Source organism: Mastigoproctus giganteus, chromosome 13 (genome assembly GCF_048544385.1).
Source record: "Mastigoproctus giganteus isolate SK-2022 chromosome 13, ASM4854438v1, whole genome shotgun sequence".
Classification (NCBI taxonomy): Eukaryota; Metazoa; Arthropoda; class Arachnida; order Uropygi; family Thelyphonidae; genus Mastigoproctus; species Mastigoproctus giganteus.
This window is the reverse complement of record NC_143587.1, coordinates 21523491-21548257: the sequence shown is the minus strand read 5'-3', so window position 1 is coordinate 21548257 and position 24767 is coordinate 21523491. Positions and strand designations below refer to the sequence as shown.

At 33.3% G+C, this 24767-nt stretch overlaps 1 protein-coding gene across 3 annotated transcripts in view; it reads left to right on the top strand.

The window, feature by feature from the left end:
- LOC150075847 (N-acetylneuraminate (7)9-O-acetyltransferase) overlaps nucleotides 1-24767 on the top strand; it is a 156865-nt gene that overhangs the window by 110997 nt on the left and 21101 nt on the right. For 2 of the 3 annotated variants that reach the window (XM_090388141.1, XM_090388142.1), the window contains exons 12-15: nucleotides 12238-12394; nucleotides 16403-16482; nucleotides 16850-16954; nucleotides 21321-21461. In XM_090388141.1, coding sequence (XP_090244267.1) covers nucleotides 12238-12394; nucleotides 16403-16482; nucleotides 16850-16954; nucleotides 21321-21461 — 483 coding nt within the window. Of the gene's footprint in view, nucleotides 1-2552; nucleotides 2619-12237; nucleotides 12395-16402; nucleotides 16483-16849; nucleotides 16955-21320; nucleotides 21462-24767 lie in introns of all 3 variants that reach the window. The other variant, XM_090388140.1, reaches the window with a different exon arrangement.

Below are 24767 nucleotides of genomic sequence, written 5' to 3'. Positions count from 1 at the left end.
TTGAATCTGGCTAGAAAATTGCCAACACTTTTACCCCTTTTATACCAGTTTATACTTCTGATAAGATACTTTTATTTATTTATGTATTTATTTTGCTCCCAGAAGCACTTATTTGTTAGTTGCTGAACACTCATTTCATTGGACTGCATTGTTAAATCAAAGTTTAGGTAATTTTACTTTTCATGTAAAGATTCTGAGAGAAAAAACTGAGATAAGGGTATAAACCCTGTGTCACACTACGTGTATATTTAGTATCCAGTGCTCTCATAGGTAAACCATGTAATTAGAAAATGAACTCCAAGTTTTGTTCTCTTACAAATATTTAATTGTTATTTATTAAATTTTATTTGTTTTTAAATAATTGTATGAGAAGATATATTGCTGAATGGTTTTTTTTACCTTTATGGTAGCTCCTAAACACAACAGATTGCTAAATTCATAGTATTGTAATGCCATAAAGGCACTGAGAGTTGAAAATCAAGGAAAAACTTGTTAATATTAGACTCGAAATACCCATAAGTTGTAATTTTCAGGAAATACCGAGAATAAAGAATGTTCCAGTGTTGGAAGTAGAGGAGATGAATTTCCATATGGTGATTGGATTCAGAAGAAAGTGATGGAATTGAAAATCATAATTCAAATGAATGGAAAAGTACGCAGTAAGGCAAGTGCTTGATTGTACCATGGGAACAATCAAGTAGCTACATTATTTTCATATCATTCCTCGTTGATGTATTGCTTGTATTGGCAGAAATTATAACAGTATGGCAAATGAAAAATAATCAAATAAAGGCATATTATGCAGTTGTGTTTAAATAACGCTCAACCAGATTGCATAACCATGTCGATGTGTTTGTGAAAACTTAGGAAGGAGCATGCTTTTTCTCTGTTTGCCTTTTACAACGTATAAGCTAATAGATTAAAAAAGTAACTGATGTCGAAAGCCAGTCCTAGCACAGTAAAACCAGCAAGGGTGGTGACACTGACATCACTGTCACTGCTTTACTATGCTTAAGCACTCTAGTCTTCTTAGTTTAGCTGTGTTACTTCAGAGCATTTGTAGTTTAAAAACAAAGTGACAGGACTCTTTCCCCCCCCCCCTCATGGCATTCAGAAGAGTCATTGTTTGACCTAATAGTCTGGATAACCACTGTCATCATGCATGCTAACCCCTTATTAATAATAATAGATTACTTTAGCTTCTGTTCACCCTGTCATTGCTTCCCTTTCAGAAATGATGCCTCACTACATAGTTTTTGTCAACTTCAACTCCATTTCTTCAGGCATAATTTTTGCTCACTTCTATTGAATTGTAGAGGTATTTCAATGCAGTTGAAATTAAATCAAAATTTGCCAAGCTTTACCTGCATTTCATTTCAATCATAGAAAGACATTCTGCTTTCACTGACGATGAGTGCCAAGTACTGTCTGTAAAGAAACTAACAAACAAACAAGCCAAGCACCCAGTTCTAAGGCTTAAAGAGATATTAGCAACTTAAGCAGAACCGTAGGTAATGGTATATTAATCTCTAACTGAAGCCTTAGCACTGAGTACTCAGTCTTCATTAAGAACAGAAAGTCTCTTCATGATCGAAATTGAGTGCAGTAAAGTGTACAAATTTTGATTATAATTTTTGTTTCTGATCATTTCCCACTAGAAATCGTCAGAGGCTTGTGCAAAGAAGCAACATCTGGTTTCTTAATAAACCATAAAATATACTGTTCATTTTCAGGCTGAAATGTGTTAACACTGAATTAGTTGTATTTTCATTTAATGCATTCCCTAAAACTTTTCAAATTGTAGACTCACACCATTCTGGCTGAACAAGAGGCTAGTTTTCATAGCCCAGTTGTCCTTGTCCAGAGTCTGTCTTTTATATATATATAAATAAAATAAAAAAAAATAAGTTAAAGACAAATTTCTCTGCCATGGAAAAGATATGTGGGATGGAATTTTGTGTTGTAAAATTAGGCCAGTCAGTGTTATAGCAGATTCAAGATCTGGTCTTGTAATGAATGTAACCTAATGCTCCTCTAAACTAATAGTAATAAAATACAGAACTTGACCTGTGTGCAAGGGAAGACACAACCATATTAACACCTTGGAATTTTCTGCTTTGTGAATTCCAGTGCATTCCTCTAGAATGAATGAAAAATTATATTCCATTTGCAGTTGCTTAAAACACTTTGATCACTATTTTATAACTCTCCAGGTGACCCTTCATGAGGGAATGCTCAGCTGATTTTGATGTGGAAGTTGGATTCTAGTTATTGTCAGTTGACATGTCAAACTATACAAAATGAAAATTGATGGCTGGCTTATTTAATGTTCCAGATATCTTTTCTTTTTGTGTAGGCTATATTGAGGTGGAAACAAGGAAACAAACTGCTTAAAATATTTCATAACTGTCAATCTGTCTTGGAACTCGTCTTTGTCTTCCTTTTTTAATGGACGTTTTTTTTCTTTTCTTTCTTTTCTTTCTTTTTTTTTTTTTGTAACTTTTAGTGTAAAATATTCTTTTTGAAAGGTCATCTCTCTCTGTACTTTTCAGAAAAATATCCGTCATATCCCTGTATATTGGCGTACAAGGGCTGTTCCTTTTAGGAGAGTTTTTGAAGTAAGTTGTTTCAGTTAGTTTTTGCTCTCTCTCTAATAAATTGGCATCTGTCAGTTTCTTGATTTTTTTTTTTTTTTTTTTTTTTTGTCTTTTTAAGAATAATTATGTTATTTTACTTTAAGTTGTTCATTTCTTTTTTGTGTATTCATATATTTTTTTAAAAGTTTGTTTTGTAAATTTTAAGATTATTTGGCCCTTTAAGTTATATTTATTTATTTTTTATTTTTTTGTGGAAAAATTTGCATTTTAACCATCAAAGGTGAATTGCTGCATCTTTGCACATGCTCTTCTGAACTCTAGGGTTTCAGCTTATTCTCATTTGTCTTTCATTCCTTTTTTCAGCTATAGCACAAAAATGAAATATTTGCTAATGCACTTAATGAGCTGACTGAAAACTTTTTTTTTTTTTTTCTTTTGACTAATCACATTTTGTTTGCAGTTAAAGGAATTTTTAATATCCCTAGTTAAGGCACTAAAATTTTAATGAAAATACCATAACTTTGGAGATTGTCTGTATAACTGCAGTGTTTTGTAGGTTCTTCTGACTGATTGATAAACAATTGGCTTCCGAGTGAATGATTGACTTTCAAGAAAAAAACCCATAACTGTTATTAGAAAATGTTATTAAAAAAGTTTGTTTATACTCCAGCATGGCCACATTGGTCAGAGAAGTTTACTACCAATCATTTTGTCAAGAATACAACGATTAACTGTATTTAGCAGTTAATCATTGTATTCTTCACAAATGTTTTGACTTAAGAGATGTGCCAGTCATATGGTTGACTCAAACATGTGCTACTGCACTCCCATTTTGACCACTCAGCTATATTAGAAGAAGAGCTGTAATTACTTGTCATCAACTGTATTTAGCATCTATATGGAAAATATCTGTTCTGTAAATTTTTTTAACTTACATTTTGATACTTATTCTAAAATCTGTAAATAAATGTAGTTTTAAAATCATTATTTCGCACTTGTTCCACTTTTCCAATATGCTTTTAAATCAAAAACAAGAAGTAATTTTTTTATTAAAAAAAAATGTGTAAAATATTAATATCTTTTTTTCAAATTAATTTTAAAATATGTATCACAAGTAAGGAATTTCTCTAACATTTGTGCTATACTTGTTCAGGGTTGTCACGTGTGATCTTTTAGACTTTTTGGTTCACACATTTCATGACACAAGTTTGGCATCCCTATGTGTAATGAAATGTGTGAACCAAAAATTCTAAAAGATTGCACTTGTGAAAAGGACAGCCTTGAACACGTGAAGCAGAAATGTCAAAGAAATTCCTTACTTGAGATATGTTATTTAAAATTTCCAGCAATTCTAGTGTAAAATGCTATTTAACTGTAAAGAATAGAAACAAAATTAATAAACTTCTTTTTCAGACTGTTCATTTACATACAAGTTATTAAAAGTAAACTCTACATCATAGGTAAATGTATTTCATATACAGGGTGATTCACTACCAGTGCGACAAACTTACAGGTGTAGGGGACACAAAGACGAATCGGAATCACATAGCATTGCGGGGTCCGAAATGCCTTCATCATGTGGTAGAGGACGTTGAATGGGATGTCGCGTGAACAGCGATCCCGCTGGAAGTCAGCATTTGCGAACCGTTTCTGTTGAAGAAACCAAGTAGCAAAAGTCCTCCGGAGTGGATAATCCGCAGGCTCCAATGATTGGATGCATTGCAGATGGTGAACTCATTTGGTTTGTTGACAGTATCCTCCATACAGTAGATTGGGAAATACCCAATCGTTGGCCTATCGCTCGAGTACTCGTACTCGGATTGCCTTCTGCAAGACGTAGGACATTCTCCTCATTGTCTGGCGTCCTCGTTGTTCGCTCTCGATTCATGGTACCTCTCGTGAAACAACCAGTCTCACGTAACCTTCTGTGCACACGTGCGAAAATCGTATGATGAGGAGCACTCCTGTGCGGGAAACGTTCCTGGTACAAGCGCAGAGCGGCGCACCGTTACAGTCCGCAGCTCCATGGTGCATGTCAGCCAGTTCAACTTTTGAATACTCATCCATCCTACTGCCTTGGGAACCAGTTCGCAAATGCTGACTTCCAGCGGGATCGCTGTTCACGTGACCTCCTGTTCAACGTCCTCTACCGCATGACGAAAGCATTTCAGACCCTGCAATGCTATGTGATTCCGATTCATCTATGTGCCCCCTACACCTCCTGCAAGTTTGTCGCACTGGTAGTGAATCACCCTGTATTTATCATTCCATATATTGTATGGCTTTTCCCTTACTCTCTCTCTCTCTCTCTCTCTCTCTCTCTCTCTCTCTCTCTCTCTCACACACACACACAAATTAGGTACACCTATCCATTATGTATGACCTGCCCTTCCTTTTTCCAACAACACTGAAGCACCATTGACTCTAATTTCAGGCAATGTTCCGATGGGGTAGATGGCAGTTTTTCCTGATGCCAAATGGCCCTTTCATTGTCATTCCATCTCTATGGTATTGAGATACAGTGACTGTGGGAGCCATTGAAGAAGAAGTAGTCCCATTATATTCCTAAAGCCCATTCAATAAGATTTAATTGGATTAAACTTTTAGGAGTAAGTCTGGATTCCAGACTTCTCACCTTGGTCCATTGCACAGGACCATTCTAATAGTACTTTGGTTTATGAAGTGCAACCTTACTCTCATTCATAATCTGAACACTATATAGAAATATTTTGCTCCCTATCTCCTGCCTCACTTCCTCTGTGCATGACTGGTCTGGTCTGGTCTTTCATCTTGAAATCCATACTGGTCTGGTCTGGTCTGGTCTGGTCTTTCATCTTGAAATCCATAAGATTTTTTTAACTTTTGCAGATTTATTATCTCCAGTTTTATTTGAGCTTGTTGAATTGTTATTTTATTATATTCCTTTTTTAAAGCTACATTTACCCATTTCATGTTATTATTATCACTTAATTTATGTAAACTCCTCTAGCTTGGCTGTACTGGAGTATTGCCCTTACTTTATTGGATGGCAATAAATGATTCTATATATATAAGCATGATATGTGGCACATTATCCGCTGTAAGTGACCATCAACCAAGACTTAGTGAGTAAATATTTTGGACTCTTTGTATAGGAGTGTCCAAAAATCTTTTAGCAATTCAGGTGTTATCCATTGTAATTAAGAAACCATGGACTCCCAGCAAAACATGTCCCAGACTATCACTTCTTTCACTAGCTTGTAATGTTATGGTCATACATCATCGGTTCAAAGCTTCAAGTTGTTGCCATAATCTAACCTTTCCAATCAGTATGACAATTGAAAGTTGGATTTATTAGACCACTAGGCCCCTTTCCAGTGCGCCAGTATCCATTTTTGATGCTCCATAGCCTGCTGTATTTCTTCCTGTCCTGTGTGCAGACAGCAGTGGTGTATGGCAAGGTTATTTACTGCTATTACTTAAATGGTGTAATGTTTATTATGCTGTATGTATGGATGCCTGCTGTTGCTCTTCCCCAATTGAACTGGACTGAACAAGAGATTGATAAAGCCACCTTTCAGTGACACTGTTAAACTTTTGCTCATGTAGCTAGTACTTGTAAGTTATTTCAAATATAAATGTTACTTGGTGACAAAATTAAGAGGAATTATGTTCCTGTGTTTAGGCATTTACATACTGTTGTGATTTCCAACTTGAAGGCATAAAAGGGAAGCAGGCTGTGTTGATGTAACAAAATTTTCTTTTCCTTTTATAATTTTCATGACAAAAAAAGTGAAAGGAAAGTCAGAGAAATAAAAATGAAGAAAAGAGGAAGCAGAAATAAAATTGTATTCATCATCAAACAGTAAATGGCCAGTTTTAAAAGTATTAGAATCCTGTTATAAGTAATGATACAAATGTTTCTTTCTTCATGTGAAACTTATCAAAACATGTTCTTGATTATATGTTTGTCCATGATCTTGCTCAAATTTTGCATTTATAATGACAAATGATATATCATTCAGAGGTCTCATGAATGAATCAAGTTTGATATTAACTCAAATTTAATGGATTAATTTTTAATTACTAAATTATGTAATTGAATGAGATGTGTTAATAAAAGATTTGTAAGTAACTCAGCTTGCAACTAATTTTAGAGTGCAGGTTGGCCACGTCAGTATTATGGCATAGCAGTTGAACTCAGTGTTTTTACAAATTTAGTATAATGCATGTGTGTATATATAGCTTGATATACTGAATTAAATCAAACTGCAAACATGGAGTTTTTCTCTCTTTTTTGTTTTTTAACTTTTTAATTCATTTTTTTTATAAAAAAATTAACTAATGAAAATATTATGGACATAAATGGGACAGCATATGACTGGTAATATGGATTATAGATTAAATTAATATCAAAATATTTATTTTAATATTAATTTACATTAATATTAAAATTTAACTTTTTTTTTAACAAATAAGAAGCAAATTATGTAAAACAGTTTGGCAAACGTACTACACTGAGTTGAAATAGGTCTATCCATCTATTAACAAATCCAACCCAGCAGAATGTCAAGGACCTGTGATCTACTTGTTTTGTGTGGGTCTGCATAGTATAATGGCAACAATGAACAGTGAACATAATTTTTCAGGATTATGTTCACTGTGGAAGATGATAGATTCTTCATTATCTCTACAGATTCACAATTTAAGAGAAATGCTGTTAAAAGTAGACAGTTGCTTGAAGTACATTATTACTCCATCAGAGCCAAAATAGCAAAACAGCGATATGTCAGTTGATAACCAAACATTGAGTTTTAATGAACACACTTGAACTAAAAGGAAAAATTATTATTTTCATCAGTTCAGGACCACTTCATCATAGCTTATAACTGTGTTATTGATAAGTTTTCAAATTAAGGAATGAAGTGCTAAACTTGCCAGAATGAGTGACATGAAAATGTGAGGTTTTCTTCCAGTCACTACTTTGTAATTATTTTCCTTATCTTGCTTGTAAAGGTTGTTGAAACTAAGAGGTGTAGTACAGAAACAATTTTACAACTTGCCTCTTTAGAAAAGTATTTCAGACATTGCCACAGTAGAAGATAGTATTTGATATAAACTGGGCTCAGATATCCAGTCTGTTGTGAATTAAATGGAATTTAAATATGATTACATACATAATTATTTTGTCTAATGTGAACATGTTTTCAATCTTATCAAAAATGAAATTTAGAAAAAATGAATATGTAAATAGTAAAGTATAACATTAATGTAATCTATATTGGGTTGAATAACATTGTACTAACTCTAGAATACATACAGTTATATGCATTCAAAAGCTTTTCAATGTAAACTGAAGTTAATTATAAACCCCTAACCTGAATTAAGAAATTCAAAACCCGGTCAATGAAGAAATGTTAAATAAACCTTTAAAACACAAAAAAAAAAAAACAGTAACTGTTGTCATTTTATAAGAAAACAAGGCAGTAAGTCTCAAGATTTGAATTGCATGTGTAAAATTGTTATAGAAAAGTACAGACATGCAGCACATAGTTATATAATTACTCATTAATTGAAACAAGTGTGTCATTGCTTTGCTGGTGTTGGACCTGTTTGTTTAGAGAAAAAGGTTGGGAATTTTTTGGCGTGTACTATTCAATCACATTTTGTAGAAACCTGTTAACACGTACTTGTACCCTCTGTATTATAAAAACATTATTTCTGGTGCTGTTTCTAATAAACATGTAAAAAAGTGTATCAAAGTCTAAATTTTCATTTGTTATGAGTTTGTTGGTGGGTGACTTGTATATACCATTTGGTGTACTACCATGCCTACTCCCATAAGTTTAACTTTTTTTAGTTTTTCACATTTCTTCAAGTTATCTAGTAAGAACTTTGGTGTTTTTTCCAAAGCTGTATTATGAACTTGGAAGAGTTTTTGTGCTTTAGTATATGGATGAACATAATTATTTTTGTCATCTTATCTCTCATGATGATAAAAATATTAAATTTTGTAAAGAGGAGACCAGTTGTGACCCTGGAATAGTGTGTGTATATATTTGAGCTCAAACAAAAAGTATAACAATTTTTGTATTCCATGGGGAAAGGAGGAACTGACTAAAAGTATTAAATAGTTTTTTATTGATATATTATTTGTATTAATAGTGAAAAATGATGGAGCAAACTTATCAGCATTACCAGAAGGAGGGGGGACCCTCATCTGTACATCATTTTCTAATAATTTATCTGATCTTTCTTTAAATTTATTCAAACTACCTATTTACATGGAAACAGATGGAAGTTTGTTCCAACAATCAGTTACTCTCTGGCAGAAAGCAAATTTGCACATCTGTCTTGCAACAATCCTTTTTCAATTTTATGCCCTGTATGTGCACTATCTGAGAAAGTAAGGATGCCATCAGTTAGTTTATTCAATCCATTTAAAGCCTTAAACACTTTAATCGGGTCTCCTTACAGGTGTCTAGTTTCTAGACACTGCAATTTACAGAACTGAAGTCTTTCTTAGCAAGATTATCTTTTTATGTTGTTGCTCTTCCTTGCACCCATTCTTACAGATCTGTATCCTTTCTAAGATGAAGGTTTCAGACATGTATGCAGTACTTTAATTCCAGTCTAATGATTCCCTTATACAATAAAATAATCACTTCCTTGTCTCTAATGCCAAAAATTCTTTTGCCTTTAAAGCCTTAAACACTTTAATGACTTCATCAATATCATTAACAAATATTGAAAACAGTAAGAGACTAAGCATGGAACTCTCAGACATTCCATTAATAACATTAGTTTAATATTACATAACTATAGCAACAATTCTATAGCAGTCCATAGTGGTAACTTGCCGTCATGCCACACTGCTCCAGTTTGTGCAGTTGTTTTTCATGTAAAAGTATCAAAAGTTTTGCTGAAATCCAAGTATATAATGTCTATATTTTTTTGCATCATGTTACTCTTGTACTAGCTGATCAGTTTTATCAGACAAAGATCTCTCCTCAGTAAATCCATTCTGTGATTGCTGTATAACTGCATTCCTGTAAAGATGATCCTTGTTTCTTTAGACACTGATGCCATTATTTTCCTTGTAACAGAAGTCACACTTACATGTCTGTAATTACTCACCTTTTCCCTTGATCCTTTTGAATAGGAGGGAGACATTTTCATATCTCCAGTCTGTAGGGACCTCCTCTGAATACAAGGATGCCCTCATATTATTGCAAAAGGTTTGCTTACCTCCCTTGCAGCTTTAAATATAACTGGATAAATTCCATCGCTCCTAGGCATCTTATTTACTTGTAGCCTTACTTCAACAGTTTCTCTTCTCCAGTGTTTTGCTTTTTCTCCCAGTTTTTCTTATAAAAGATAACAATACTTGAAATTTTCATTGAGAACTTTGTAAAACTTAGTTTTCACTGTTAGATGTGTGCTGATGGACCATAGAACAAGTTGTCTTAAAAAAAAAAAAAAAAAAAAAAAAAACAAACTTTTCTATAGTATAAACTGTTTGGCAGCCATGTGCCCATATATTTTCTTATGTATGCCATTGGTTTGCCGTTGCTGACATACAGGGTGATTCTAAATTATTGTCGGGGTTTCCGTGTAATTTTCTATAATTTTCAAACCAGATACGACAAAATAAAACTGCTTACAGAATATGAAAGTGTAACTGCAAAAGTTTTATTACCAATAGAATCAATACTGCAGAATGCTAAACAACTTCGACATGCATGCCTTTCACGGCACGTAAGATGTCCAAGCGATATTCAATTTCCCTCCAAGTGTTCTCCAGCAGTGTAACTGTTTCAATCGCAGCAACAATTCTGAGCTTCAGTTCATCGAGGGAGATCACAGGGGTCTTGTACACAATGTCCTTCATGTATCCCCACAGGAAGAAATCAAGCGGTATAAGATCAGGTAAGCGCGAAGGCCACGGAATCAGTCTACCATGCCCAACCCAGCACCCAGGAAATTGCATGTCAAGAAATTCTCAGACAATAAGAGCCCAATGTGTCAGTGCACCACATTTGGCTGATGATTTTCCAACCAGGGTAACAGATACAGCCGTAGCATGTCCAGATAGGTCACTGCTGTCACTGTTTTTTCCACAAAGAAAAAGGGCCCCAAAATTTCTGAGCATGATAAAGCACAGCAGACATTGACCTTTGGACTATCTCTTCCAAATTCTCGAATGGCGTGAGGATTTTCTGATCCCCGTATTCTGCAGTTATGACAATTTACCCTCCCTGATATGCAAAATGTTGCTTCATCACTAAATCTCCCTCTCCAAAAGTAATTTTCATCAGCTTTGACGTTTGACAAAATGTCTTGGGCAAATTGGAAATGGTGGGGTTTATCGTTCGACTTTAAAACCTGTACAGTCTGCAATTTTTAGGCATAGAGGTGAAAGCGGTTATGAACAACCCTCCAAACAGTCATTTGTGGTATACCTAACTGCAAAGAAGTTCGTCTAGTTGATTTTTATGGGCTTCAAGAAAACACTTTGTGGATTCAATCAACAGCTTCCTGTGAAGTACTCTGTCTTCCTGCTCCTTTATGGTGTAGAACACTATCAGTCTCTTGAAATTGCTTTAACCAACGTCGGATAGCATTATCTGAAGGTGGATCTTTTCCATACTGAGTAGTTCTGTAATGACACTGCATTGTGTGATAACGGCCTTTGTTTCGAAAACCAAAGTAAGCACATTGCCTTCTCTTGAACAGTCACCATTTTGAAGTAATGCCGTCAATATCTCCCAGACATCAATGCAGCAAGTACAGTGTTGCCAAATAAAACTTTTTGAGTTGTACTTTCATATTCCATGAGCAGTTTTATTTTGTTGTTTCCGGTTTGAAAATTATAGGCCATGGAAACCCCGACAATAATTTAGAATCACCCTGTATATTGTTATTGTACATACTGTATGTGTGAATCTGCATGCCACTACAAAAAATGCACGGTCCAGTAACTTTTTTCAAATGATAAGTTAAAAAACCAGAAGACTAAAGAAAATTTCTTAATGGGCAAGACCAAATTATTAGCCTTTATTATACAATGAAAGTTCATAAAATAATATAATACTAGAAATTATCCATTGGACATTTAGTATTATTTTATCCATTAATTAAATGCTGCATTGCTATGGAAGTACTGTGTGTGTGTGTGTGTGTGTGTGTGTGTGTGTGTGTGTGTGTGTGTGTGTGTGTGTGTGTGTTACTTATGAAGTATTTGAGTAATATAAAGCCTCTGGATCACAAATTTTAACTTCTCTAATGAAAAATAACTTGCACATAATAATTGAATTTTAACTTAAACTTAAAATTAGACTTAAATTTTAATATGATGTTTTAGTAATTTTTTTAATCACTAGCTGAAATCATTTATATCACTTGCATTTGTAAAATCCCAGAAATAATAAAAAGAGAATTGCATGCACCCTGCTTATTTACTTTGGGGGGGGGGGGGGGCTTTTTAAAATTGATATGTTGTGGCAATTTCATATGGTGAAATTCTGGATTGAATCATGTGCTAAATGAATTATGTTATTGTTAAACAAATTATAGATTTTTGAGGACAAAATAACTAAATTTATATAAATTTGAATTGTAATAAACGTTATATAATTAACAGTGCTGTGCTTGTTTTTAGGTGCTTTTTAGGTTTAATATTTTGGGAGTGGTATTGTGCCTTTCAATGAATCGCCCTTACCAGTTCTACTACTTTGTGCCTCTAGTATCTTTCTGGTTCCTAGTTATTTTCTTAACAATGGCCTCTATACCACAGGTAATCAGTAGCTCAGCTGAAGGTGAGTTATACAGGCTTTTATACTTCTTTTAAGTTGTGAAATTTAAATTTTAAGATACGTTTGAGTAATGTGTGTCTTCACACATTACTCAAACTTCTAACACATCCTAGGTGCCTCCGTAGCCAGGTGGGAAGGAGCAGCAGTGCATACCACATGCTTCTTGATTAGACCGGGGTTTGAGCCCGTCACCACCAAATACGGAGGATGCGGAAAGGTCAGGGAATGACCACCGCATATTCCGGAGCAATATGGCCTTAGTTGCTAATGCTCCTAAAACAACAACAACAACATCTAACACATCCACATTGAATATGCCTTCTGTGAAGTGAATTATGAGGATGTATCAAAATAAAGTTTCCCTACTTTTTACCCAAAACCTGCTTTATAGTATCAAACAGAACACATGGATACAGATGACTTAACATATCAACTGCTTCTTTCACATAAGTGTTCAGTTTATTTAGATGAACAGATGGAAGTTGGAGGTGGCAAGGACTGGACTATATGTTAGATGGTCAAGAACCTCCGAGTTCAGGTGTTTAGGAGTTCCTGTGTTTGGTATGCTGTATGAAGCTGTGTTGGCATGGAGCTGTACGACACCTGTTGAAAGCAATTTAAGACGATGGTGATAGTCCAGCATATTTACCAACATATGCTGGACCATCATCACATTCTCTCCATACACAGGCACAGATTCATCCCAAATTTCATTAGTGTTGGGTCTTTAGCCACAGGAAACTGTTCCCTTTTTCATGAGTACATGCCTTCCATGTATTCGGCATTTTTGGAATTGTTACCGTATATTAGACAGTAATCACACAAACGGGTCTCTGTCTGTAGGCTGTTCCTAATGGATAATGGTTAAGCTTATGTAAATGTCTGGCTGGATACAAGACTTTATCAGGTTTGTGTAGCAGTGGGAAACTTTTTTTTAATATCATCATTATCATCAGCCATTTTCAATCTACTGCAGGATGAAGGCCTCTCCAGCAACTTTCCAGTTCCTTCTGTTTTGTGCAATGGCCATCCATTTACTACCCACAAACTCATGAATTTCATCTATCTTTTTTAATATACACCCTTGTAATTAAATTTTGCCATTTTATCTTCATTTTTTTAATTTCCTGGTTTGAAGGAATTTATGTATCAAAAACTTGCTCAAGTCAGATCAGGCTTATTTCACATTGTGTAATCTGTTTTGCAGACTGCCTAGCTCTTAATACCATAGATTTGTAGATTTGTAAAAAATAATTAACATCGGTTAATTATATTTTGTTAGCCACGTTTGAAATTGTTTTTAACTTTCATAGTTTTTGTAATGTTTGCTTTTCTCAGTTTATGGGAAACTGTAAGCATTTTTTGACTTGCTAATTATACAACTAATGTAATCGCTCTTAGGAAAAACTTTATTAAAACCAGTAAGCAGAAATAGTAAAAATTCAGTTTAATATTTAAATGCAAGCAGACTGTTATATGAGTTTGAAGAATTTTGAAATATTTCATTTAGTATAAAATATTCTGAAAGCATATTCTTTCTTTAAAATTTTTTCATTGTTAATTTTTCAGGCAAGCACATTTGCAACATGTAATAACTCAGTGAACAGATTTGAAATTTCATTAAATTTCATGTTTGTAATTCTACATAAAAATTATTAACCTGTTTGACAGTCACAAAATCGTGTATAAAATATTAGCAACTTTATGGCTCATGTTTACTCTATATATAGAGACTTCTCAAATTTCTAATAGACTTATGTGCAAGAAAAAAAAAAAAAAAAAAAAAACACCCAAACAAACTCAGAAAGCACCACATACGAGGGGGTATCAAAAAGTTTGTACCCTGACCTAGATAAAACATCAGAAGGAAGATGCCGTTTTTAATATAAGTTGTCTACATATTCAATAACTAACATGCAAAATTTCATTCCTGTAGGTACACCAGAGTTGGAGCCCAGAATCTGAGGAAGAACGCTATGGTTGACAGTGGATTATCGAGCAGTGATCAAGTTTCCTGCATTTGCAGGGCAAGAAAGCTCAGGAAATTGACGAAGAAATGAAAGCTGTTTATGGGTAGAATTGTCCATCCTATAACACTGTAAAAAAGTGGAAACAGAAGTTCCAATGTGGTCATACAAGTGTCTTTGACGAGCCAAGAAAAGGAAGGCCATCAAATCCATGGATAGTAAGATGGTTGCAAAGGTTGAGCAGCTGGTGCTGAGTGACAGATGTGTGACAATTCATTTCATCTCAAATGCAGTGGGAATTAGTTATGGGTCTGCCCACAGCATTTTACATGACCATCTGCACATGTCTAAGGTCTCCACACAATGGGTTCCAAGATTGCTGACACCTTTTGCAGAAGCAATGGGGTTATCCTGACAGATTACCTACCTCGTGGTTTCACACTTACCAGAGAATACTACAGAAATCTTTTGAAAAAGTTATGCTATGCTTTGAAGGTGAAAAGGTGTGGAATGTTAACCAAAGGTGTCTGTCTTCGGTCAGACCATGCACCAGCTCATGTGGCTGTTGCCACCACCAACTTTGTTGCCTAGTGCGGCTTTGAACTACTGCAGCACCCACCCTATTCTCCTGGCCTAGCACCATCAGACTTCTTGTTTCGAGAAATGAAGAAACCATTGCGTGGATGCCGCTTTTATTTTCTCAGGAAGTCATCAGTGAAGTGGAATTATGGTTTCGGGCAAAAAGTGTGGACTTCTGTTATCAAGGCATTAAACAACTGATCCATAGATGGGAGAAATGTGTTACTATACATGGAGAGTACATAGAAAAGGGAATCAATTTGCTGTGAAGTTTCACCTCATTAGAGCTATTATTTCTAGGGAAGGGTACAAACTTTTTGATACCCCCTCATATTAATCCAGAGAGAGCAGAACAGTTTTAGACTGAAGGTAAGAATGAAATAGCAGAAGGGGGAGATAAATGATGCCCAACCAGCCAGTTCCTTTAATTTAACTGATTGCAAATTAAATAAAAGTAATTACAAAAGTTATTAATGATTTAAGAAAAAATTTCAAACTTGCACTGCAAATATATTTGAATTTCTGAACTTGTTTATATGAAAAAATAAATCAGATCAGTAAATTTTAAAAAAAATGAAAATTTATTAATTTTTTTAAAGGAAAATTTTTTATTAAAATAAGCAGGGTACATGGAGGAATTATTAAAAAAAAAAAAAGCAATAGAATTAAATATCTTTTATCCCTTGGTCTTTTTTAGGAGGGGGGGTTAGGACAGGACACATTGTCTGGTAGAAGAGTATCTATATCTAGAACTGTTCTATCTGTCTGGTAGAACAGTTCCCAGGTATTGCTGAAGATAATCCAGTTAGTGTGATCCATATTTTGAGGTGTGACAAGATCTTGTCTAGATAGGACTGGTAGAAAGTTAAGTGTGAATAATTCACTCAACTGATTTTAGTTTCTGAAAATTTGAAGTTGCTAATTGAAATCGCCTGTTATCTGACAAGATACAAAGTTTCTTTTGGTCGATGCTATTCAATTAAAAATGAAATTGGTAATTTTAAGTATACTTATGTACAACATTGTCATTTCTAAACTGAACATAAACCCAAGTGTTGTCACTTTCAGACAGCAAGACAGAAATATAAAAGTATCCCTTTATCATATTAATCCCATCAAAATTTTTAATTCTTTTTATTTTTGTTAAAGTGAAGTAATATAAAAATGATATAATTGAGCATAAGAATGTTGTCAAACAATTTTGTGAATGAAACATATCAAAACCAACTTTCAAATTGTGTATGTGATTAGTTCTTAAATTGAATCAGTTAATATATCAGTTTATAAGTTCAAATACTAAATAACCATTTATTCCCAAACCTGTCATTAAATATCACATGGTCACTTTCTTATTCTGTAATTGAGATGATTTTAACTTTATCTTAATTTAAAGATCAATTGTTTTGCACTGCCATAATAATAGAATCTCTTTCCCTCTAAAAATTTATTTTTATTTTTTTTTCAGCAAACCCCCTTCATTACTTATATGTGGTTCTAAAATTTGTAGGCCTCTTTAGTGTTGTCACTGTTTTATATATGTCAGAAGTAAGTTTTTTAAATATTAAAATTATTAGTATATATAAAAAAGTATATGTTTTTTAAATGCTATTGGTTTATGTATAATAGCATTTAATTTTGTAGTTAAAATTAAGTGAAATATTTTCTTTTTTTACATATATATTCAAAATAAATAGGCTTTCATTAAGACTGGAAATCTATTTTCAAGATTTTTCATTTAAGTATTCTTTATAACATGTAAAAAACAGTAGTAATTCTTAATATCCACAAAAAGTGTTTTTAATTTAATTGCTTGAAGCTTTAGCAAGTTGAATCAGTTCGCATATAATTTACATTCAGATTTCTAATATTTGAGGTTTTTATTTATTTATTTATTATTTATTTTTTTTCCCAGGTATTTTTTGAGAAAATTTTTGTAACACGTCCATGGAAAGCCCTCTTTGTTACAACAGATGATTCCATTAAGGAATGGTGGTTTCGATGGAAAATTGATCGTTATGTAAGTGATAAATGACAATGTTTGTATTATTTATTTGATATATATATGGTGGTAAAAAGTAGTGGACTACTTATTGTTTTATGCATTTTTGTGCCTGCAAAACCAAAGAATAAGAAACTGCTATAATCTTAGGTATGAACACAGACAGCCAGTTATATGTTTTTCAGTAACTGGTGCTGATAAGAGGCTAAAATAACACATTATAAAGGCGCCTCCGTAGCCAGGGCCGCCTCCGTAGCCAGGTGGGAAGGAGCAGTAGTGCGTAGCACACTCTTCTTGATTAGACCGGGGTTCGAGCCCGTCACCACCAAATACGGAGGATGCGGAAAGGTCAGGGAATGACCACCGCATATTCCCGGAGCAATATGGCCTTAGTTGCTCATGCTCCTAAAAACCAAATAACATAACCCGTAGCCAGGTGGGAAGGAGCAGCAGTGCGTAGCACATGCTTTCTTGATTAGACCGGGGTTCGAGCCCGTCACCACCAAATACAGAGGATGCGGAAAGGTCAGGAATGACCACCGCATATCCCGGAGCAATATGGCCTTAGTTGCTAATGCTCCTAAAAACCAAATAACTAACCAACTAACTAACACATTATAAGTCTATAGGAATGCCTGAGTAAAAGCATATTGGAACTTGTCACTGTTTTTATCTGCTTGCTTGCCACAAATGACTTTTAGTTCACACTTGCTGGTGTTGCTGCTTTCAGTCATTCATTTTTAACCATTTCAAAGATTTATATAGTAAAAGCCCAGTTATCTGGCATCCATCCATTCAAAAAAAGCTTACACACTGGCACATTGGAAAAACCATGTATTAAAAAATTGATTTTGTAAATTAAATAATTAAAGATTACAGAAATGAATAAATTTTAAAAACTTTAAAAAAGAGTTTATTTTAAAAGAAAAATAACTTGAAAAAAACTTTTTTAGAAAGTTGGAAAATACCATATTTATTGTTTGCATTGCATAAAAAGTAACCACTAAAGGCATCAAGGTCTGTCTGTCTTTGCCTAGCCACCGTCATTAAAATAACAGTTACTTGGGCAAGTGTATTTTTATCATCATATCAGTAATCCATCTATACATTATGGTATCTAGAAAACATCAGGAAGTTCTTGAAAAACATAGTGTTGTTTCCTTAAAACAGAAACTAGATAATTGTAGGGTACTAGAGAAAAGGTGAAATTGTAATATATTTATGAAGGAGTATGAATTTGGCTTTTCAGCAATTTATGATATACAAGTAAAAGCATAATCAGTGATGAATGTGTAATTATAGGACCCTATAAGAATAATGACAATCTAACCAACAAATTCATGCCATCAGTTCCCTCCCCATTCTCTGTAGATGGTGAATAATTGGACTTATACTGTATAAGACATATAATATGGGACAAAAGAGACAAACAGCACTAAAAAAAAAAATAATAATAATTTTGTTATTTACTCTATTACCTCAAAGTAACAAGACTTTCCTCTAGTAATTTTGGCCACTTATACAAGGTAGTACATGAATTTGTTAATTAATGTTCAGCCTTTTCTAAAATATAATTAAAAGTTTTTTAATTCTGATATATTTAAAAATTTTATTTTCCTTTTAATTCATTAAATGACAATATTCACCAAATTTTAGTCTACTAGAATTTAAGGTTTAAAGTGAAAAGAAAAAGAACTGATGTTCATTTTCTTTTCACTTTTTTATGAGAATTAATTTCTAAGCTGAAGAATTGTAACTCAAAGAGATGTACCTATACATTCCTCTCAGTTCACACAAAGATTAGCATATCTTATGGCTTTAATAAGTTTCTAGTAAACAGGTTCCCAGCATCTACATTAGATACTGGGCTTTCAGTGTATCCACGATTAGTAAACAAGTCTGGTATGACCAGCAGATGGTTAGATCAACCTGCTTATGCGCTTGTACTCTTATGGCAGAAATGATTCCATTCTTTTAATTAGTTGTTTTGGTATTACACTACTTTCAAGCAAATGGCATTTCCAAGTGTCTAGTAGGCCATTTGTTTAAAAGACAAAATGCTGCTATGACAGCCTTTCAAGACTTACTGGTCCATCAAGAAATAGCAGGTCATCTCTAGTGACAGTTTCCAGATGGCAATGAAAAGGTGAACTGTCAACGTGAACTGTGACTGTTGGCGATGTGAATTTAGTGGGATGCTTCAAAATTATAAAATGGATAAAATTATTTAGCATAGTTGATATTTTTAATATCTGTAAAAACATAAAATGGAAAAGGTAGTCTTCTGTGCTTTTTAAAAATATCAACTAGGCGAGGGGTCAGCAACCTTTTTTGAGTTAAGAGCCATTTTTGATCTAATTTAAAAAAAAAAAAAAAAAAAGAATCCGAAGAGCCGCACCTAAGCTCAAGCTTGGGGGGGGGGGTTTAAGAAATGGAATAGAGTGGGAAGGTGTTTTATTAAATATATATATGGAAATATTTATTAATACTGAAAAAACGTATCAAACATCCAATTAGATATGAATTAATGTGACTTGTTGCTGAACTTTTTGAGTGAATCTCTCAACATCAGGTGAGTATGCCTTAATTTTCATCTTTAAGCATGCTGAGAGACTCACATTATTCAGACAGTTTCTTGATTTATTTTTATTATAGTTCATGTTCGAAAATAATTGCACTGAAACTAACACTATTCACGTTGCTTCTCTTATTCTTTTACAAATATTGATATCAACGTAGAACATATTGAGCATTATAGCTCTAGTTTATACTATCAAATATATAATGTCATTTTATTACTGAAAAATACATACATTTTAAACCATTTATTTTTCATTAAAGTAATAGAAATAATCTTTAATTTTATTGTTATTCAGGTATTATTAGATTGGATTTGGACAGATATTGACCAAGGAAATATGTGGTGTTTTTTTTTTTTTTTTTAAGTGAATAAAACTAACCTCCACCCTTCTTCCTTTTTTCTTAATAGAATCAGTTTACTGATTTTTGCCAATGATCAATGCATGGACTACCAGTGATATTCTGATCACAGGTTAAGAAACTGCTTTGCTTTAGAGGCAGGTGTTTATGGACCATAATTGCTTTTAAATTCCTAATTACTACTAGAAACCATAAAAGAGAATGAGCACAGACAAAATATTTGCAGTGAATGACATGATTTGGTGTACTGAATTCTTTTTGAAAATATTTGTTGCACAATAAATGGATTGAATTTGCTGTCAACAGTTGCATATAGTTGAATTGCACACTTCTATTATTCTGCTGCAATTGAATTCATTTATGTTTACATTTCCATTTATAAATACTATTAAATGATTTTATTATTATTTTTTTATATGAAGTTGTTTTTATATTCTGTACAGTTGTTTTTACATGAAGTTTTTGAATTTTTTTCTCTTTTTAAATAGTGCATCATTGGTCATTTTATTCATTAACCCTCTGCCATTAGTATTGTATTCTGGACATTTTTTATTTAGCAGACCTTGATCACTGTTTCCAGTCAGTTTTAGTCCAGTATGATGAAGCCTTTTCCAGTTGATTTCCATATTTTTCTGATTTTTCACATTTGTGCTCTGAATCATTTCTGCCCACAGTAACACTGCAATCTTCTAAAACTTTTATTTTGGTTCTTCCCCCCCTCATTGTTTTCTCTTTTTAAAAACCAGATTCTGTAACATAGTGATTGAATTAGATCACCTTTTGTTATTTCTTTGGGCAAAACAATAACTTGGCAGCATCCTAAGCCCTAATGATTCTTGGCATGTTCTTTTCCCACTGTTGCCATGGTTGACTTCAACCTTGGTATTAGCTGGAATCCTGAGGTCTTTTGTTTATTATTCCCGTGAAAGTCACTGGAAGTTTTGGGTGTCTGCCTTCATGCTGACTAAGGTATTTTGAAGGATATCTTTCAGAAGTTCAATCAGTGTTTTAGAAAATAGTAATAGAAACTCTTTCCCTTGAAATGCCCATGCCCTCTGCCTCTTTCACTTTTCCAACTAGTTTTATTATTTAAATAAGTTGGATTCCTCAAAATGTATTTGCATTTCAGCAATTTCAAGAAATAACTATCATAATATATTAGAATTATTATATTTCCAGTAAGCTGATATTCGAGTTATAATAGAACCCACTCCCTAAAACAAATACAATACAAATAAGTATTTAACATCTAAATAATTTAACCAATTTTTTTTGCTTGATTAATTTTACTTTGATTTTGTTTTGATGTTTATGAGATTGAAAAAAAAAAAGTTAAAGGAAATAGTTTTGAAAAATATTAAATTATAAACAGTTTTATAAATTTATAATTGATTTCTGTTTATTTTTATAGTTAAATTTATAGTTTATTCCATTTAACTTTCAGAGCGTAGCATTTGGAATGCTATTTGCATTTGCTTACCACTTATTAAAACAGTACAGGATTCTTGATGACAATAACCATGGTAACTTATTCTCCAGGAGTATTACCTTAACAGCCACATTGGCATCTTTTATAGGAATGGGAGTAAGTAGTGCTTCAAGAAATGATTATAAATGCATACGTTTATAATAATTTAGATGCAAACATAAATGAACTATTTATTATTTATGCCTTTGATGTTAATGTTTTGAATACAGTAGATGTACATTTAAGATTCAGAATTATAGCATTACTCTGATTTTTGTAAAATATTGTCTACTAACTTTTAATATTGTTAAAAAAGGGAAAAAAAAAATTGTAAGCATGTTAAGTATGTCAACATTGTCTATAATAAAAAAAAAAAATTTAAAGCACATTTTTTTTTTTTTTTTTTAATCATCTGCATGCCAACTATCTTTTGACAACACTGTTTGCTTTCACAAGTAACCCCCTTCCCTTTTATATATATTGGGTAACTAGAATATTGAAATTTTCTCATCAGTACATTGTATAGGCTCTCAATTCATTTATTAAATTATCTAATAACAGAATCTACACACTGATGATTTAATTAGAAATTTAAAAAAAGCACAAAACAAAATGGCCTAATGATGTGATTAAATGTAATTTAAAAGTAGCCTTTAGAATGTAAGATTGTAGTATTGGGATGTTGCTCTTCATATGCCTTTAGATTCTGCAAAATCATTCCTAACAAGATCTTTCTTCTGTTTCCAAATAGACTTAATTTAAATCGTCAACTCTACTGTCATCAAAAAACTCAATCTTCATGTCAGTTAGCAGCAAATTTTTATAATTCAGCTTCACTGAATTTCTTCTGTTTTTTGTCTATTTTCACAGTTTGTGTGTTCTCATCATAATGGATTAATTGACTGACACTAATTCTTTCCAAGAAAATTGTGGAAGAGCAATTTGAGCAATCTAATAAAGTCATAAAACTGCTTTGCTTGTTTTCATGGAATTTATAATCTGAGACATACTTTACCAAATAGGGGTGAGAATTGACCTCTGCCTTGTTCTAATTTATGACCAGAAAACAATATCCCATTTTAAAAAAATCGGATCGGCTGTTTTTACATTACAGTGAACCTGCTGTTTGACAAAATGGAGAAAATTTATAAGGAAAAAAATATATACCTAGCTACAAGCAAAAAAGTTTCACTGGGGATCAATTCTGATCCTGCTTGGTATGCAGAGAGTTAAACAGCAGCTGTTAGTGTTTAATCATACAGTTAAGTTCCTTGCTTAGAGTTATCTTGAACTTTTTTTTTACTAAAGATGTATACTAAAGAAATTTCAGAATAGATGCATTACAGCATCTATTCTGAATGCATATATTTCTGAATGTATCTATTCACAATAGGTACATTCAGAAAAAAAATTAGAATGCAAAGACTTGTTTAAAAAAAAACAGTAATAATTGAACTGGTTTGCCAACTTACATATCTAATTCTTCTTAAACATAAAACAATCCAGTGTTCTTGTAGAGATAAACAATTTATTTATACCTGTTTTATCAAGATGAGATTTCAGAGGGATAATAAATGTATGAAATTTGAAAGTACTGTCAGTATCAGGTCAGAATCAGAAATGCAGCACAGTTTCAAAAATATACATGCTTGTCACTTGTTTACTGGTCCTCTCTGGGTATAATGTGTTCAGAACTTGTCAGAAACTGGATTGCTCCATTGTGAATTATTCAGAGTTAGAGTTATACACATTTTGTTGAGACAGAATGCATGTTAAAAAGACCATAGGAACTAGCATACCATGTGAAGTGGTGCACCATGACTAAAATGTTGATACACCAAAAATTCCCTAAAACAATATCATCATATGGATGTGTTTGTAAACTACAGTACTGCAGTGGAAACCAAGTCTGTGCAACTTCCTGTGGGACAGTGCATGCACTTTTGACCATTCATTGATTCCTGAACCTCCAACCTCACTGGTTGAAGAAACAATTGTCAGGATATCATAATTCTTTTCAGGGATTGCTAAACTCTCCTATGAATGTTCTTGTCTGTGTATTCATTCTTATTTCATCTTTTCATTGTCAGCTACAACTGATTGTTGCTGATATCAGTGGTGCTCCATTGAGACTGTCATAGCGAAAGAAGTCGGACTTCTTTCTTTTGTGTTAGAGAGGTATCTGAATACTTTTGAGGGGATAGTGTATACCAGGGGTGGACAGCTTTTATGAATGGCAGGCCAAATAAATGGTCTGTGAGGTACACGTGGCGCAAATTTTGTTTTAGATTTCCACAATTTTTGGGATTATTAAAATGGTGTATAACCAAAAAATTTTCACAAAGTTTTTTTTATTTATTGTAATATTTATATGCACACACACATATAATTAATTTTATTAATAAGAAAAAAGAAATATAAAATCAAGATGGTATCCAACAATTATACAATTATAGTAACAAAATTGCAATATTTTATTTTTATTTTATTTATTTTTTATCAGTGAATCAGTATCTGGATCGATATTTGTCATAGCAATGTGCAGAGTATTTTCGAAATTTACGTCAGAAATTCCATTAATTCAAAAAAATATATTTTTGAATTAATGACCCCTCTTTGACGAACTTCCATATAGTGAAATTTTCTATGTAGCGAACTTTTTTGATTTCCCCTTGGTCGTTGCATTGCAAATAGTTTCCATATAACAGACTGATTTCGAGAGACCTGGGTATGCATTGTTCCCACCTCTGGCCTTTAGGTAATAAAGCTGATGCTGTAGAAAGCACGAATCAAGAGCTAAAAGGATGAGCATTAACCCCTTTAGCTTTTAATAGGTAAAGGCTTTAATTCCATGAATTAAGAGATTTCCAATTCATTTTACAATTTAATGGTGCCTGTAAAACCCTGCAGGAGGCAATTGGCCAACCACGGTGCGGGATAGAAAAAGATGGAAGTTTGGGAGAGGCCTTTGCCCAGCAGTGGGTCAGCAATGGCTAAAAAGAAGTAAAACCTATACCAAGAAGTCCCACTGGTCAGCTGTCCACAGCCATTGGTAAAGATTAAGGCATATTCCCGACACAGGCATTGGCTCTGGTCAACCTATTTTCTACCGTAAGCTTCCTATTAGAGAATTAGGAGAGAGTGATTTTCCTTTATCTCGGAAATGCATCTCATTTCAAAGAAATGAGTCATCCACACTTTGACTAAATTTCACCTGTCTCTGTTTACATGGTAGCTACAAGTGGTCCCTAATTTCAGCTGTGTTTTAACTGCTGTGCAAGTCACTTTGCAGTGTCTAAGAGGAAAGAGACCAAAACATGCTGATATCAGGGCTATTAATAAAAGAAAAGGCTATGGAGTATGCATCTTTTCTGGAGCACAAAGCATTCCAAGCCAGTTCTGGTCGGCTGGACAAATTTAAAG